Below are 19,072 nucleotides of genomic sequence, written 5' to 3'. Positions count from 1 at the left end.
CCCGCCGAGTACAACAGGGTGGCTCTCTTAGCGTCGTCGGTTTCCCCCGTGGCAGTAAAGTACATGTCTAATTTCTTGATCCACAACAGCCACCTCGGGCCTAGTTTGGAAGGGGGGCCCGTCGTATCGAACTCTTGCATGGGAAGTAACGCCCCCTGTTGCCTCCTTACCACCACTCTCGCTGCCTCTTGTTCGCCGTCGCTCTCTGCCATGTTCACAGGTCGCACAGGCACCTCGTGGTGGGTTTGAGGCCGCAAACCTGCCTTGGATGACTATTGGCCGTATCTTGAAACACTGTGCGGTCCTTGAACCTCCGAGTTGCCTGAATGTCGCACGAGCAGCCCCTGGGTGGTGGCGGCTAGTTGAGGTACAGTCCTCCTGTTTGGTGAAAACTGCAGGGTTTCCAAAAATTCGGTTGTGATAGGCTTTTCAGGTACACAGCAGCGCACGAGCACCTTTTCAGGCCGCTACTGCGGTCTACGAAGTGCGAAAACACCTCCGTTATGTTCACGCCTGGTTTGTAACGTACCGCGATGCAGCGTTGTGAAAATGAAAGCATTCACTCTGCGCCCCGTCTCGTCGCCACGATGTTGTGTGGCCGCCCGTGCCTCGGGCAGGCCTGCATACACTCTCCTGCGCACACTCACACAGGAACACACGGGACACAGTGTTGGCCGTTTCGCGTCCCGGCCGTAACTGCCGGCACGGACGCACTTTATTTAACTGCGCATGCGCGTAGCCCGAACGAGGCTCGCGCATGCGCACAACGTGACTCGCACGTCACACTGTCCAGTCTGTATGCACGACTGTATATACCAAGGAGAAACTGGTTTACTGTACATATGTACCTATGTATAATAAAGCTCCACCTGGACAATACAATGGCTCCACAGCTGCTCTGTTTGATTGCTGAGCCCTACTTGAATGATATCAATGAGAATTCATAACATTGAGTCACTTAAGCTGTAAAGGAAAAGATCTTAAACGAGGATTTTAACAACAAAAAAAGACTGATTGTGCTAGAAATGAAAGTTTAGAATATCACATTCAAATTAGCTGTTGCTCATGATTTTATGACCTGACATTGGTGATAATGACGTAATTGTGTTTATTTGAACGGAATTTTATAGATAACGGTTTATAATAAACCAAGTCTTCATAAAAATAAAAAGAAAAAAAAAAGACAACAGTGCATCCTCGACTTTCGGTGTATGCCAAGTTGCAGCCGCTGCCGTTTTCCTCATATGTCGGGTCTTTTCTTTGAACAAGTAGAAGGTGACATGCAAAAGATTATATAGCAAGTGTCCCGAGTTTCGATATTGTGGCGTCATAGGACGTACTTCGATTCCTGTCGACGTGACGTCATCGACTGAGCTCCCAGTCCCCGCCTCATCCAAACCAGCGTTTATTACGACGAGCCATGGCCCCGTTAGCCCGCTTCCTCTATCCCCTGAATCCACGCCCCTTCTGAAAGGTTAAAGGTCACGCGCTCTCTAGGTTCCCGGCATGCTCTACGAGATCCTGCTTCCGGTTTCATCTCCCCCCCCCCAGTCCTTCTACGCCTGCAACATCAAGGCCACCATCTGGTTTCTGTGTTAGTAAAAGCTTCAATCCTGTCGCCCGTTCATCGCCTGCCTAAGCCAGCGCCTCCGCCATGGGAGTCCCGGCTTTCTTCCGCTGGCTCAGTCGCAAGTACGCCACTATCATCACGCACGCAGTAGAGGAAAAGGTGAGCAGACCGCGTGTGGGGGTGGAGGCCTTCTAAAACTGCCCATGTTGTATGAGTGGGTCTGTGGGTAGTCCTGTTATTATACTGATTTGTTCATTAAACTGTTTTAAATGCACACTTCGTTTTTGTGATTAGGGACTGCAGAAACTACGACACCTTTGTTGTGGGTATAATAGTATATATGTGTTGTTGTGAGGTGATCCTTGTCGCGAGAGGTTTTAGTTGAGCGCTTTGTTGATTTTCGTCCGGCAGGGGTAATGTAACGGCTGTTGTTCATAGCGATCCGAATACTTTAGTTGGAACACTCGTCAGGTTCAACCAATGTTTTTCTGGCCTGCGTTAATTTCTGCGAGGCAGTGGGAGGGTTGTTTTGCCGAGTTAAAATCACAGCAGTACAATAGATTAACCTCCCTGTTTTCTACTTTGTTATCGGTAGTCCTTTTCACGATCCGCCCTGGTGAGCTGGTTAGCGTCCGGGTACTTTACAAAAGTAGTTGACGTACATTTCCTATGATTGAAGAGGCGAGTAATTAAAGTGTTTGCTTTTTGCGTTTAGCACTATCAACTGTTCAATCAAAGTACAGCAAAACGGAATTGGGGGAGAGAACATGAGCCAGAGCCGCGAAGTTTTCACTTTGTGCATGTGTGGCATTTTAAGTAACACAGGGGCTTGTGCAGTATTCACCCTGATTACGAAATTAGAACAGACTGTGTCAGAAAGCAGTTGGTTTTCTGGGTTTACGGGAGTAGATTAGGATTATGAACATTTACAAGGCTCTAGGTTCCCCTCTTCTGGGAACGAACATCTCCAAATAACCTGTTATGTTGTATGTATTTGCCTTGAGAGGGTCTACAACGTCAGATCGTGAAAGGACTTCACGGAGAAGGAACGGTAATTGATGCACAGCATATTTCTTGGTCATCACATCAAGGCAGCATTTTCGTTGGTTTATCAGACCAGGTGACCAGGCCTGAGTCTGATTTTCCTGCCACCAATCATTGGGCATAGCGCCTGCAGAAACTTCCTCCTGGGAGGACCATGGCACCTAGATTAAATGGTAAAGCTCTCCTTTGCGAATGTTCCCACATGGCTCAAAATTGAGGTGAGCTAGGAACTATTTTGCTCTTGCTTCTACCCTAGGAGAGCCTGATTTAGCTTGAAAGAAACTGCCAGGAGCTTCTTTTGGCTCCCCAAGCAATCTGCATTCCAAACCTGCATACGTGACATTACATGTGGAAGTAGTGAGCTGGGTACTTGCTCCTGCTTCCCCCGCGGTAGCTTCTGCCTCTTTGGTGATGGACAGCAGAGAATGGCTGGTGTTCTTGGTGTAAGGTCGGGGGAAGAGAAGAGGGCCTCAACATTTAATTTGGCTGGAGCATGCGCTATAATTGCAGGCATTCTATTGTCTGCGATAGTGCATTAAATGTGACATTGGTAGGTCTGAGCTTTGCTTTAATATGTTTATCTTGATTGCACACAAATATTAAAACGCATTCGTTGTGATTGTTGTGTTGTCCACTAAGTGAAAGTGAAGCCTGCATACTTTTTTCCGACATGGGTACGTTCTTTCACGTTGTCTTTTTAATTTGTATCTGTTGTACTTGATAGAACCCAAATATACAATTGAGGGATTTGATCAAGAATAACTTGCAGTTCAATGTTTCTGTATCTGATATCTTAATCACTACATGCTCAAAGGCCACATTTCAAGTAGTGCATAGAAGGCTGATTTCTCTAACGTCGAAGTTGATCCATCTAGGCTACCCCAATCTGTACTAAACTCCGAGTTGAGGACTGGAGAGTGTATAAAAAGACTCCGAAGAGCAGACCAGGGGAAGAAAATACGTTCTCGTGGCTGATTTTAAAAAAAAAAAAATATATAATATATATTTGGACTCTGACAAACACGTTTTTTATTAGTTCCTTTAGATGGATAGGACTTTCCTTCCTTGGCCTCAAGCCCAGGGACCATATCTCTCAGGACTGAAATCTCTGCAATGGCTGCAAGGATTCTCCGAGCAACGAGTTGGGGGTAGATCTCTCTCCGCGGCAGGGGCCTCCCTCTGGAACAGCCTTCCTGTCTCCCTGAAACTTGATGGGAACCATCTCCGGTTCCGGAAGCACCTCAAAACCTTCCTCTTTGCTTCTGCTTTCTCTCCCCTGCTAAATTCTTGACTGAAACTGCACCGAATCTGCAACTGGGCCACTCTCACTGATCTCTGTCCCTGGCCCAGCCACTCTCCCCTTGCACTGCCTCCCTGGCAACCCCTGCACTGCGGGACTGTCTCTGTATTCCTACAGCCCCCTTCCCAGCACTTGTCTGCACTTACCTTGCACTTGCCACCAGCTGGCCCTTATTATTTATCTTGTTATTCTACTACCCCTGTTCTGCACTTTCCCTTCCCCTCTGTCCATGCACTTGCGCAATCTGAATGACACCTGGCCTAGTAAGATCTTTGTCCCCCCTCCCCGCCCAGGCGCGCCTTGATTGTGTATATGCGCGTTACAAAGGCCATATCATATCAATTCTCCAAGGAAGTGACTCGGTTTCCTCTCGGCGTCGGTCCTTTTCTTTCTTTATTGAGCATTTGTTAGGTGCCTATACTTTGTTTCAATGCGCCACAAGGCTTGGTGGGGAAGGGAACCAGGGGAAATTAATAACGGTGGCAAAACAGCAAAAATACATTCTAGGCCCTGTGGCATTTGGATGTTTAGTGCAGTAAAGAAGTGCACACAATAGGGATGGGGGAGGGGGTGGCGAAGGAGCGGCGAAGTGCTGGTGAGTGCCTGGTAGGGAAGTGGCAAGGTGGAGGCCACGGGTGTGCAGTGAGGGAATACGGGTGTTGGCTCTGTTGACTGGGTAGAGGGCCTGGTGTAACCTGAGATGCATGAGGACCCCCTCCATCGGTCTCAGCTGCAGTGACGTAGTTGGCAAGGAAGAGCAGAGATTTCTAGAACGTTTTACATGACTTAAAGGGGTCCAGGGCTGATGGCGGCAGGGACGCATCATCCAAAGAGACCTGTCCCCACTCTCCGCTTGGATAGCGTGGTTCCAGGCCCCAGACAGTCTTGTAGATGATGCAGAAGGTCTTGAATTTGATCCTTGCGGCCACCGGGAGCCAGTGGAGAGATGCAGTCCCTGGGCTCAAGGGTAAGTCTTTTAGCCCTATTCTGGATTACCTGAAGGGGGAGGACTGGGGCGATTGAGTAAGATGCTGTTGCAATAGTCCAGCCTAGAGAGGGCCAGAGCGCTAGAGACATTGAGCTTCTGGGGGAAGGTTAGGAAAGGGATAATGCCTCTGAGGGAGGATAGCTCGGGGGCTACGTGCTCACCTCTGAAGCAAGCCGACACAGAGCAACACGTTTGATCCCTGTGTCCGTGCTTGGAAGCAGCGTTATAAATAACCTATCGTATATCTGAGGAGGTGAAACTGGAAGTGGGCCTTCACACCATGTGGTGAGGGAGGGTGCAGAGTCAAGGATGACCCCATGCTGGTGAGGCTAGAGGGCAGCCAGCGTGCAGGAGGAAAACTGGGTGCAGGTGTTCTAATGAGTAGTCTTACTGAGATTGTTGGCTGCATACCATGCCTGGGTGGTGGTTGTACCATTGGGGATGAGGGAGGAGGAAGAAGGGGTAGTAGAGAGCAGTTTGAAGGAAAGCTGTCAGCATAGCACTGGAAATGAGTGGATAAGGAGATCAGGTTTGCAAGGGGAAAGGGGGGGGGGGCGAGATAGATATTGAAGAGCCATAGCGACAGGATGGAGCCCTGGGGACGCTGCGGGTCGAGAGTGGTGGTGGAGAAAAAAGGGACCAGTTGCAACTGGGATTGGTGGTTTCTTCTTGAATCTTCACTAGTGGGGCCTGAAGGCTTGGTTCAAAATGTGACTGCAGTGGTCTAACGCATCGTTCTAACAATGTTGGCTTCGCTGCACGTGGCTCTGTAAGAAGGGAGGGTAGTTGGGATTGTAGAAGACAAATGCAGAAACCTTTGGTTTTGATGGATGAAGTACCAGTTATCTGTTATGGAAATCTCCAGGATTCATATGGGCAGATCCCAGATTGTGGGCTGCGAGATAGGATAGGGTCCAAGTCTGTTAAGTCCTCTAGTCTTTCAAAGTTGTCTAAAGGATTGTGGGAGGTTTAAGGGTGCAAGATTTTATTTGTTTGGAACGCAAAATCTTCCATTTCCTGCACCGGGTGGTTCAAATCCAGAGTTTGGGTAGGACGTTTTAGTTTCATGCCCCAGATCTGAAAAAAATTACTCCTTGCCGTTTCTAGAAGTTGGGGACTAGTACTGGAAGGAGTGTAGTGTTAAAACTTAAAGGAGGAAATGCTCCCTCTGTGGAATAGGTGATGCACATAGTTTTAAAGTGAACCCTTTTATTAAGGGGTAGCCAGTGGCTAGTATGTAATGCTGGGGTGCTGTTCAAATCACTTCAGTCTGAGAAGTAGTCTCCTCCTGTAATCTGGGAGTTTGAGATGGAGGCTGTTTCAAATCACTTCAGTCTGAGAAGTAGTCTCCTCCTGTAATCTGGGAGTTTGAGATGGAGGCTGTTTAGTATTAGAAAATGAAAGTAATGTATGATGTGGCCGTAGCATGCACAGCTGGGAGAAACTGCTTCTGCCAATGTGTTTGACCTGTGTATCAAGAGTGATTGCATTGTTAAAAGATTTCTTTTGTTGTGTTGGGGCAGAGGGACAATCGGGCCACGGGATTGTAGTGGTGTTAGAATCTGTAGGGTTGACAATTTTACTGCCACCGCCCATTAATTGAAGAGACCCACTAAGAAAGGGAATGGGTGAATTAAATGGATCCCCGTGCTGACATTTGATTTGCCAATCTACTTAATTTGGAAATGTCTGGGCTGGCACTTAGGGGAGGTGGGGGGATAGGGAGAACGGGTTTCTGGCCAGCACTTCAGTCAGTGGTCCACAGAAATCCTCCCTCTATGGTTCCAGGGAAGTCTCACAGCCCCTGTTTTCTAGTCTCCAGAGCAATATTTCCGCCCAGATGAACATTTCTGCAGATGCCACTTGGTCATCTTTTTGCAGTCCTCCCCATCTCTTATAGTGCATCCACTTCATATACCAGTGATGGCACAATCAAGATTTCAATATTGGGCAGTGCCCTGCAAGAATTCTTTCGCATTTGGTTGGTTCTTCACTCCTCTCCCCACCCTATTTGTTTAGGAGTCTAGAACAAATATGCAACGACCATTTGAAATTCCCCTTTTTAGTAGGTCCATTTTAGCCAAAAAGTAACTACATGGCCAAAGTTTGTAATTTATCAAGAAGTGCCATGATACATATTTGTAGTAATACTCCTCTCCTTCTGACGGACCAGTGAAGCTTTATTTCCCTGGCATATGGCAATTTGTTGCTGTTTGCATGGCCATATCATTAACAAGTTACACATCACAACTCGCCTTTCTCTGCAAGCATGAGCCCTTGGGCTGACTAAAAGCCATTAGTCTTTGTACTTACAAGTTGATGGGTTGGAGGAGATCCTTGGCGGGCGACTGGTCACCTCTGCCCTGTATCTGGCACTTTGTTCCGTTATCTGAAGTGGAAGACATATTTTGATCTGAAAACCATTGGTTTTGAAATATGACAGCCGAAAGTTCAGGGCTATTTATTTCAGTCCATGCATAACATTTTTTAATTACACTGGGTTCATTTTCGGGGTGAAAAATGGCACAGTGCACCGCCTTTTGCTGCGGGGCGGCAGTTTAACCGACATGCTGTTTTCTGCTCGACCTTTCCTTTTGTAGTGAAAGATGGGCCTTTTGCTTTACAATGCTTGGACCTTCACATAGCTCTTCCATATTGCTTGCAGAAACCCACACCCTTTGCGTTAATAAGCCCATTTTGAGTATGAACGTTTTTGAAGATTGTAGGTCACTTTTCCAGTTGCCCTCAATTATTTTTGTTTTGGCCTTTGAATAAAATCTGCGAGGACTTGTCTTTCCAGTCTTGTATGGTATCTAGTGATGAAGTAACCAGTATTGTTTCTTGCTGTTACAGCTTATGGTCGACGGGCTGTCTTGGCCGGCATGGATGTCATGTTGGTGTGTTCTGGACCAAATTTGGGTCATTAAAAGGTGGTTCTGCTGGGTGCTTTAGGTGGCGTAGCACAACTTGTGGCCACTTGCAGTGAGGCTGTGTGAAGCTTTTAGCGTCTAGGGAGGACTGCTTTTATTTATTATTTAAAGCATTTCTTTTAGAGCCTAAAACAACAAACCCAACTTTCCCACACTCCTTTCCAAGCCCACTTCATAAGTGGCTCTACCGTGAGGATTATTTCTCCACATAAATATAGGTAGATATCTGTCTTTACGAATTCCAAGTATGCATAATTTCTGGGGGCAACATAAGTCTTTAGTCTAGCACTGCTTTCCAGTTTTAAGAGAAGGTAGATTGGGCCCTCTGTATTGAGTAGGTCATCCATTCCATTGTGAGAAAGTTCCAGATCTTGGTGAACCATTCTGTGGGGTGAGGGGGCTCCTTTGCTTTCCATTTTTGGGCGATCATAAGTAATGCAGCCAGTTACAGCGTATGCCTTTTGCTTTGTAAAGTCCTTCTCCGTCAACAAAAGGCATTTACTTAAGGATCTTGTCTTTTGCATGGGGAACATTTAATTCATATGCTTGTTTAATATATTCCCTCAATACTGGGCAACTCCACCAAACATGAACCCAGTTCCGTACCCCACCACATTTCCCGCTAACATTCATACGACAATGGTTTCATTTTCTTCAAGCGGTCTGGGGTATAATGCCATTGAACCATTATTTTGACCCAAAACTCTCTAATTTGCATTGCTCGTGTGAGTTTAGGTTTTTGATTTCCATGGATTTTCCCATTTCGATTCTAATATCTCGCTGTCCAAGATATTTGCCATTGCTGCCTTTAGCTAATGTGTGTACGTTAAAAGAGCTTTGTCCCCTGAGTCGTATGTTGCACAGGTTTCATGGGGTGTTCTCATTGCTGCAGCATGGAGCGAGAATCCAGTCTCACCTGAGTAGCCTTTTCAGTTAAACCCATCTCTTGTTTACATTGTATAAATGTTTTAGTTTCAGTTCCCTGAAACGTCAAATGTTCTCTATTTTACACAAGCTGTCTGTTTCCATTCCCTGAAAGCATTAGGCTCTAGGCCAGGGGTGAACTGCGGGTTGAAGAACAGTGAGTGGGAAAGGATATGTGGTCCAATTATGCCTTTAAACAACCTCATCCTAGTTTTCTTCCACTATCGTGATGTCGCTCATGTTTATTTGGGCAGTCATTTTATTTTTTGCCAATCATAGTGTCTCAGTCGGGATCACCGGGGCCTGTTTTTTAGTTTTCACCCATAGACAATGCTTTAATTGCCCTGATTTGGGCTGCGTGATAGTATTTCAACAAGTTGGGAAGGCCCATCAAGCTCTTCAGTTGGAAGCATTAACGTAATTACCACGACTCGCTGGGTTTTATTCTGCCATATAAATAAGATCTGTGTATCTACTGAAACGGGACACCCTCACTGGTAGTGCTTGAAGATATAAAGCTTTAGGGAGATTGACCATTTTTATGGCATTTATTCTGCACATCCATGATATAGTGAGGGGGTTCCACTTGTTCAGCTGTGTTTCTAGCTCATTTAGCAATGTGGGGTAATTGTCAGTCCTTGTGTAGTTTTATCACTCACAATTATTTTATAACCGCCCATGCCCACCCACATTGGGTGTTTGCGTTTAACTCTTGCGTTTCAATAGTGCAACGGGCAAATTCAAAGTCTCCGATTTCGCTACATTGATCTTTAAACCTGCCACCCTTCCAAAGAGTTCCAGTTCCCGGGTGGCCCCCTGAGTGGAGTTAGTCGTATGTTACCATCATTAACATACTGTTGTCGTATGTCATTATTTTGTGAAAGATGCCCCTCAGTTTGTCTGACCTTTGCCAGCAAGTGCTTCAAATGGAGTGCATATCGCAATGGTGACAATGGGCACCCTTGTTTGGTTCCCCATTGTAGCTCAATTAGTGGTGACAAATGACGGTTTAGCTCTAATCTTAGAGGTTTTTAATACATTTTGGTTAAGATCAGAAAGAGATGACCACCCCCACACAGTCAAAGGCTTTCTCTGCGTCGATGGACTGTGATCTGCCTTTTTCCACTTTCTCCAAAATATGCCTCTATGGATATTATCGTGTCTAACAGTTTTTTAATGTGTATATATATATATCCTGTTCTGGCTGAATAAGGTTAGGCATAAGGGCCACCAGCCTATTGGCGAGAACCTTGGTAAAAAATGATTCTGTTAAATGCTATTGGGCGATACAACCCACAGTTTTAGATCTTTGCAAGGTTTAGGGAAAATAATTATTTTGGTGTCTGCCAAAGATTCATAGAATATGGTCAATATTGGGGGCTAATATGTTGCTATTTTATAAAATCCGGCCGGCTATTCATCTGGGCCTTGTAATTTGTTTGAAGGAATATCCCAAATTACCAGAGTACCTCATCCTGGGTCATCAGTGCCTCCCTCCAATCCCACTTTTTAACTGTCCAATCCCACTTTTTAACTGTTGGTGATCCGGGAGAAAGTACCTGAATCTTAATATTTTTTTTGCCCGAGTATCAGAGTTTCTGATTTGTAAAGATTTGTTTAGGAGTGAAATTGTGTGGGTAGTCTTATGGTTTCTGACATCCCCCGAGGGCAGTTTGATCCGTTATATAATTCATGATGCTGTTTTCTGCCGTAGTTTAGACACAAGTAGGTGATCCATTTTGTTAGCTTTTATGTAAATTATTTCAGCATAGGGCAGGCTTTCTTGGCTGTTAATTTACAGGCCACAGCCCTAAACTCTTTCAGTCTGAGGTCCCGAGTTTTCCATTTGAGCTAATTTCCTATCCAGCTCTACTTCTAGTGCAATACTTAAAAAAAATATTTCTATTGGCCTCCACTGATATAAGAACCCTCGCATTGTTGGCTTTAAGGCGTCCCAAATAATATTCATGGGCGTCTCACCCTGTTTTTCGCCAAGTATTCTTTTGTGTTTATCATCTTTTACCAGGGGATTGTGTAACAGCGTTAACAGAAATCTCCAGGACCAGAGTCTGTTTCCCTTTTATGATGTTGAAATCTATTGTGATTGGAGCATGATCTGAACGATTTATTGTGTGGGTCTCGATTTGTGTGATTGACCCTAAAAGTATGGCGGAAGTCCATACGTAGTCTATTCAGGAGAATGTTCTGTGGATGTGTGTAACGGGTATAGCCCTTTTCTCCCTTAATGTTGAGCCAAACATCTATTAATGATAGATCTGCAAATTTCTTTTGTGGGGCTGCTGATGGCGAGGGTGCATTATGTAGTAAGTTTGCCGCAGTCCCATGCTATAAAGATTTCCCAATAGCAATAGTTCTCCTTTCATAGATAATTCTAGTTGCCCTATGGTATGTTTCAAGAAGGCGTCTTGATTTATGTTCGCAGCGTATATTGCAGCTACTGTTAGTTTGGCCATGTTGCATTTTAAAATCCTGGAATACATATCTGCCATCCTTAACTTGAAGCTGAGCCTTGTTTTATTGCTATTGGCACACCTGCTGCTTTGTGCTCAGCTGTTGCCTATATAATGGTAAGGTAGCGCCAGAGACAGTTTGCCTTCAACCTTCCGCATAGGAGTTTCTTGGGGCACCACAAAGTCCGCTTTCTGTGGGGTGTGAAGCCCCCTCAGATTCCATGTTAAGCATTTGAATTGTAATATATGGGTCTGGACCTTTACGCCAGGAATGAACACAACCTGAACAGATAAAATGAAAGATGTTGTATACTGTCTTTAACCAAGTCTACTGCTAAAAACTTGTCGTGCTGTCAGTTTCCTAAGTACCTGGTTTAAATGTTGGCCCTCAAAGTAGAGTTCTCCGATCTTCTTTTTGCTCCCCCTTCGATTCCTCTTTTGTTCCATGGAAGTCCATTCCCCCTGACTTTGGGAGCAAAGACTGGGGCACAGACAATTCTTGAGCACTTTCAAAGCCTGGCCGAGCGTCGTCCTCTATGTAGTAATGCCATGCTGGCTTCTCTGGAAGTAATCCTTTATCTCCTATCTTTGCTGAAGATTAGACCAAGGGAAAGTCCATCTTACCTGATGCCTTGTGATTGGAGTCTTTACCACCGGGGACATCTGTTTTTGGAGGGTCAACCTGGATAGACCCTGGTACAGCTGGATCTCAGACCCATTATGCATAATCGTTGATGGTCTGGCCTCCCTTTAATATTTGTTGCGCAGGCTCATGTCCCGAGGAGGGGGGCCTGGTTCTGTACTCTTGTGGCCTGTTCTATGTACTCTATTAAGGTGGATGTTGGAAGGAATCACTTTCTGTTATGAGGTCTGCAAATATGTTGCAGACTTGTTTCTTTCGGCCCAGAGTCCTGTACTGCTTCTGGTAGGTTCTTTAGACGGATGTTGGACCGCCAAGAGCAGTTCTCAAAGTCTTCATATTGCAATTCCAAATTGAATGTCGTACTAGACCATTCTTCAAGAGCAATGTCGGCTTGCCTGCTCTCCCCAGTCAGTTCCTGAACGCATGTTTGATATCCATCCTTTCTGCCAGCGTTGATTTGTTTGCTAAAGTCTGCTAGCAAACTGAAGGAGGAGGCGAATTTCTCTTGTAACTCATGAAAGCTCTTGAGAAAGTAATCCTTGGATGCCACATGTTCTGTTACTGATTGATTTGCTGGTGTCTCGTGTGATGCTTTACTTTTTGCTCAGAGATCCAGTAGGGCTTTTACTTTAAGCCCAAAGCAAATCCAAGGGTTTGGCTTGTTTGTTGCGAGTCCAGTTGACCTGATTGCATGATTTTCTTTCTGGTGTCGGACACAAGTCATTACTAAAGTCAGTCCAATATTCCCAGGTATTTGTTACCAAACCCTGTGTTGTGTTGCTGCCGCCCTAGATGCTGTAGCAATAAAAGATCAGAGCTGCCTCATGAGTTGCTGCTGTTACTCTGCCTGCTTTACTGCTTTGTGTTTTTCACCCCAGTAGTCTTCTTAATGGCCTCCTTAACATACCGTGGTGGTTTGGTATTTGTTTGCCCCTGTTTAAGGAGCTCCGGGCCTTCTGGGAATTGAAAGCAGTGAAGTTAACCTTAAAAGTATGGACCATCGACGCCTAGTTATACAGGCTGTAGTCCAAGCAACCTTTTTCAGGTGCAGTGTTGTAGAAAATGTGCATCGGTTTTTCCTATGGGGTGTTTTTCGCAAGTTATTGCGGTTGAGCCACAGGTCTGCTGAGCTCCCTGGTGCTTAACCCTAGAAGACCGAGTGTTCATTCATACCGCGGCAACCACCGTATCCGATGTAATTGGAGCAGGGCCTGCAGATGTTGCACCCTCTCCGGTTCATGATCTCTGCCAGGTTATGTAGCTGCAGGGGTCCAGAGTTGCTGCGGACCCGTTGTGGAGCCTTTTTACCAAAGGGGATTCTTCGGGCACAATTTAGCTTGGTTTCATCATTCCACGGGCAAGGAGTTCCCTGACGCATCCACTCTTTCCGGTGGCCATCTTGGAATCCCCGGTCTTCCTTTCTGATTCTGCTGTCTTTGCAGTTTCTAGGCATCTTTTTCTGTTTTTCGCCCTAGCTGGGTGACATGGGAAGGCTATTTACCTTTCAGTTTTCTTTGGACCTGTTTTGTAGTTGGTTATTTCTTATCCTTTGGGTGATGGGTTAGTTCAGAAGTTATGTAAACTGTTCACAGGGTGCTATAGGACAATTGGTTTGTAGAGTATACAGATACAATTCTCCTGGTGTCCGATTGTGGAAGGGGGTTCCTTCGTTCTAGCAGCGTAGGTGGATATGGTTATAAATGATTCCAGAACTTGAGTCATTGTGTCTTTAACTTGTGAGGTTCCTAGTTTCTGAGATGCGACTGATTACCACAAAATAGCTGTGGGTGTGTTTTAGCTTGGTTGGTTGTTGGAGGCAAAATACAGGTAGTTCAACCAGTTATGCTTTGATGTGTAAGCAATACCACAAGCTACACTGTTACGGTGATCGTACAGGAAGTTAGGCTTGTAGGTGATTGGTATGCGAAGCCCTGGTATGCGAAGCCCTGTATGTGTTTGGTTCATAGGCACAACTAAACATAAACTAGGTATGCGTCAGTAATGTCAGCAGTTATTGTGGAGGCACGCCCACATATTCATCTGCCCTAATTTCTAGGAACGGAGGCACACGATGGAGCTATGCAGTAATTATCTTTGTGTTGGGTAGCGGGCAAAACCGAGTCAAATATGCTGTAGAGGCTGAATATACATGTTATATGCTATACATGCTTGGTTGTAGTATACAGAGACAGAAGTGTGGGCCCAATATAATCGTTCAATCTAGCTCTGTATGCACGTGCACAACTTGTCTGTGGTTCTGTAGGGAGCAGTATGTGAAATTGTTGTGATTAACTCCGACTAATCTTGTGTGCTAGGTAGGCATGCGGCAATGTAGTTGGCTGTAGGATATAGTGGATGCTAAACACAAGTTGCCTACTGCATTTCTAGCCATGCAGTCTAACATAATGAGTCCAGTATTTTTTGCTATATAGTCGGTAGTATTAGCTATAACAATTGTGTATACTAGCACAATGATGCGATACAACTCAACGCTAGGTGTTCATGGACAGATATTACGATCGACAGTTGTGTGCATATACAAACAAATCTGACTGCTTTTTTAAACCTGCATGGCTATTATGTGGATTCAATGTAGGTGTGCACGAAGGTATTTACAATGCATTAGAGATGGAGAGTAGGGGGGGGGGGAAAGAAAAGCCAGAAACTAGACTAGGCCACAGACCCCATGCCGTGTAGGAGCAATCGGATAAACGGGCAGGGAATAACAAACAAATATCCCTTGCAACAGAGAAGTAGGCAGACTACAATGGATAAAGACAATTAATATTTCACAGCTTTAATGTATGAAATCATTTAAAATGTATGTGCCAAGAACATCCTAAATTAACTGAATTCGCATATCTATGATAGTACCACCTTTACATTGCATATGTGCAAAGACTAATCTCCCTTCAGCCCGATGTAAGACATCAACGTACGCCAACAAAAGCAATAAAATAAAAATGCCGTCCCAGTGGGCCTTATTTAACAGGGGGACATCCTAAAGCATCAAGGCTCCCAGTTTTATGGTTATTTATGCACCATTCCATCTTTATTTTACTTACAAATTCTTTACTGAAGTGTCTACTCCTGAGCTCTATTAGGTTAGGGCACTTAAAACATGTTCTAAATTTTCCTTGCTGACTTTTTACTACAGAAGCGACAATATTCCAACTCTTTGGAAATCATCCTTCTCACCACGATTTCACGTGTTGGCCGCAGATTCAACCTGAACCCTTGGACATATGTTACGCATTTGAGGGCTAGGGGATTTAGAGAGATAGTCTGCCATACTTCGAAAGCCCTTATGAACAAATGATTGGGCTTAAAGTCAATATATTTAAAACATAAATTCCAATTTACAATCCAAATGGGTATAATTTGGCTTATTGCTGTATTCCGTTGAAACAGCACCACTCAGCACACCAATGCTAGTAAATAGTTTACCATTCACTGCTGTCTCCATTGTGAGTGGTTCTCAAATGTAGGTTTTGGAATGTATCTCAAATCTAGGTGTGGGGGTGGGAGATGAGCCATGCTTAATTGGACCACTGATAAAGGACCTAAGACGGGGAGGTGTCCCAATCGCAGGATGGAACGGAAGGAAACGCTGCAACCCCCTGGTGGGACTGCTAATTGCTGCACACCAAAATGTACTAAAGGGGAAATGACATGGCCGGCACTCAGTAAGAGAAGGTACTGCCACCTAATTAACCACAATAAAAACCCAATATGCAGTAATTGCAGCACATTTAATTTACGCCCTGGGAAGGGGTATGGGCCGCAGTAACTGGGGTAGGAAAGGGCCCTGCTGCTTACCAAACCTACTATAAACTTCCCCCTTCTGCATACACCTCAGCTCTGCACTAAACACAGCCATACCTATACAGCACTTCGCTAAAATGAAACCAACACCGCTTTGCCCAACATGAGGGGCTACCAACTGAAAAACACACTTGTGCTCGGTGAACAGTCAACTGAATTGAAGCTGCCAACATCACATCGCAGCGCAGCTCTTGCTCCTTATCCCGCTCAGTCCTACTAGCTTAACCCCATGCTTTACAGATCCACCAGAGTGCCAAGAAACCATGCATGTGGCAACAGTGCACGGTACAAGAACCATTTTAATGGATGGGGCCTTGGAGAACCTATAGCAGTACTAAATTGTAATCCGATTTACTAACCTCGTAATCCGATTTTAAGGACGTCCAATGTTAAAAAAAAAAGTAGTGTTTCGTGGCATCCCTTGCACCTTGTTAAAAGCATTTGCATTAGCTGATTAGCTTCTCGATCTAAAGTGGCTAACATCCTTTAAAGTCACTCTCTAGAACAATTATTTGGCCCTTATTGCAAGGTATACTTTTAATTAAAGGTCGTGGGTTTAAACTTTGCTGTTAACAGCAGTCGGTTTTGATACAAACTAATAGTTTCTACCTTCACTATTTCAAAGCACACCTCCAAAAGCAATCACTGGTCAAAGTAAGTTTTAGATTTTATTAAACGGTGCCACATAGCTGTATCTTGTGACTACCCAAAACCAGGAACTGGTTATCTATGTACTACCACCACCACACACTTATCACATCTCAGTTGAAGTACATTGGGGCATAAGCACATGGCATGCATACACTAACAAAATGGTCACTTGCATGCTTTCTCAGGCAAGCACTCTCATGTAGCCATTCCATCAAGGTATGCAATATTTGGCCCAAGTAACAAAGTAACAGTGGCACAGGTAAGGGGCTGGACAAACACCTAAACGTGGTGGTAGTAGCAATACAGGTTTTGGAGGTGAATTAAGTCAGTTAATGGACTGAGTTGGTAAATTTAAATGTGACGTGGAGTTGGCTCGCTGAGGTGCGAGCAGTCAACCACAGTCTACAGAGGCAAGGCGTTATGGACCCGCAGGAAGATTCCGGAGTGCCGTTACTCCCTAGAACGACACACTACTATTGAAAACGTGGCGCGTCGGTTAAAGCCCTTCTGGCTGGGTGCTGAGGAGCAAGAATCGGAAAGGACTCGGACTTGCCCACAATTCCAGTTTCTCAGTGCAAAGAAAGGTGGCGTCCGCAGCCTCATCACTTTCTTCAACCTCCAGTTCTACGGTCGCCTCCCTTTCCGTGGGAGATGGTGCCGGTGATGGAAGTAACGCCACCCTGCGCAGCGCTTTGCCTCTAGACTTGGAGGTAAGCGCTGAGGAAGACCTAGTATTTTCACATACTCCACACCCCACCCCCCCCCCTCCTGGTGCAACATCACCCCTTTTCCCCGCCCGCTCCGCACGTCCCTGAGGGGAGCCGTCTGACCTCGGCTTGCTGGCCATAGGTCGACCAACCAGCTGCAAGCCTCAAGAGCTCTCCACCATGCCGCACCCCGGCCTGGCGTTGACTGCACGGCCAGAAAAGCTTTGTCGAAATAGATTGCTGCTACCAGCGGTACCAGACGCTGGTGAGCAGCTGATCCCACAAACTACCAGAAATCCACATCGGACCAACTGCCAGTGCGACGGGAGTCACAGCTTCGCCACTTTCTCCCTCTTTGCAACCTCCCTCTAATATACCTAATGACTCTGCCAGTGAGCTTTATGCATACAAAAGAGAAACCGCAATGGCACTATTGAAAACCCTGGCGAAAAAAGTACCGCGGGGAGCTAATATACCAATATACTAATATACCAAGGTTGCCAAAAAAAACACCCTGGGCAACAACAAAGAAAGTAGACACAGGAAAGTCAACCTTACGAAATCCTTTAATGACTCACGCTTTGAAGGACTTTTTCTCTAAACAAACGAAGAGGAAATTGGAAACCAAGGCAGAAATCTTGAACGCAGTCCTAGAAATACCATTGGCTCCGAAACTAAGGAAAACTACAGGAGACAATCCTCAAAACGTCCCCGCAGGGGCCTGTACTCCACAGGGATGTGCTATGGTCAGACCTCATGGACGCCAGAAACTTCCATAATGTCGCAACTGTCCGGTACCAGCTATACCTACGTGGGAACGAGCTGAAAACGGCAGCGACGTTGGACTACATCTTTATCTGACATTCCCTTCTACCATTCGTGGGTTTTACGAGGTCTACCAAACGAAAGCCAGTGACCATAATCTACTATGACTTTCGAAACCGCAAGTGTGCATAAAGAAATACACAGCAGAGTCGTCAACCAATTCAACACGAATCAAACTAACTGCGGCAAATATAAATGAAATCACAAAATAATTCCACAAAGAAAGTAGTAACACCACTGACGCGCAGGCCAAACTACCTCCCCCTTTTTTTTTGACCCATAGGACAAAACAAGGGAAACGAGTCTCTGCAAAGAAAAATGGAGCCCACGAGTGACATCGCATTAGTCGTGAAAAGAGAACTGCGTGAATTAAGGCGTATGGTTGGAGCGACTGACGTGCAACAAAAAGATACTTTGAAAGCAGCAACACCATCATATAGATCTTGGCCGAAACACCACAAAGCAGTTATGTATCAAAATGATGTAGCGCAAATGCTAAAAACCCTAACTTCAAAGAGCACAAGAGACTTCTGGGCCTTAATCAAGAACAAGAACTCTCAGACTGACAACCAACTGACTAACACCATACCAAAATTGACGTGGACAAACTTCTCAACTCAATTCGCATCTCTTCCTTCATCGGCAACCACCGTCACACTTCCCACAGAAACAACTTGGGTGGACGTAGCAGAACAAGAGGAGATCTTAATGATCTCGAAATGATCAAGGGCTCCTGGTCCGGACGGCCTAACCAATGTAGGCTTAAAGCAACATCCATGGGAATGGTCTGGCCTAATAACCTTCAGACAATGTCAAGTCACTAAACAAATCCCTAAAACATGGACTGAAGCAGTGATAGGCCCCATCTTCAAAAAGGGAAACCGACAACCCGGCTAATTATCGTCCCGTAGCCTTTCTAGACATCATGGGCAAAATCTTTTCAACCTTACGCCTAACCAGATTCCACGGATGGGCAAGAACATCTCCATGTTTAGATCAACTACAAACGGGCTTTGCTAAGAACGCAAGCACCAGTATCAGTATCAATATCATGATCCTCAACATCATAAAAGAAAATGTAAAGAGCGGTGCGTCGAAAGTATTCATAGCTTTCAGACTTGTCGCAAGCTTTCGACAAAATAAGTCGACAAAAGCTATGGTCCAAACTAATCAATTGGAACTGTCCTCTGGAAA

The 19,072-nt window shown here is 45.3% G+C and overlaps 1 protein-coding gene across 1 annotated transcript in view; it reads left to right on the top strand.

Moving 5' to 3' along the window:
* Window positions 1–1,364: 1,364 nt before the first annotated feature.
* XRN2 (5'-3' exoribonuclease 2) overlaps window positions 1,365–19,072 on the top strand; it is a 376,513-nt gene continuing 358,805 nt past the window's right edge. The window contains exon 1 of the mRNA XM_069608066.1: window positions 1,365–1,729. Within this exon, the coding sequence (XP_069464167.1) occupies window positions 1,655–1,729 (75 nt within the window). The 5' untranslated portion in view covers window positions 1,365–1,654. The remainder of the gene's footprint in view (window positions 1,730–19,072) is intronic.

This window comes from Ambystoma mexicanum, chromosome 4q (genome assembly GCF_040938575.1).
Source record: "Ambystoma mexicanum isolate Mex_15411 chromosome 4q, UKY_AmexF1_1, whole genome shotgun sequence".
NCBI classification, from domain to species: Eukaryota; Metazoa; Chordata; class Amphibia; order Caudata; family Ambystomatidae; genus Ambystoma; species Ambystoma mexicanum.
Note: the sequence above shows the minus strand (reverse complement) of the source record. Positions and strands in the feature narration are given on the sequence as shown.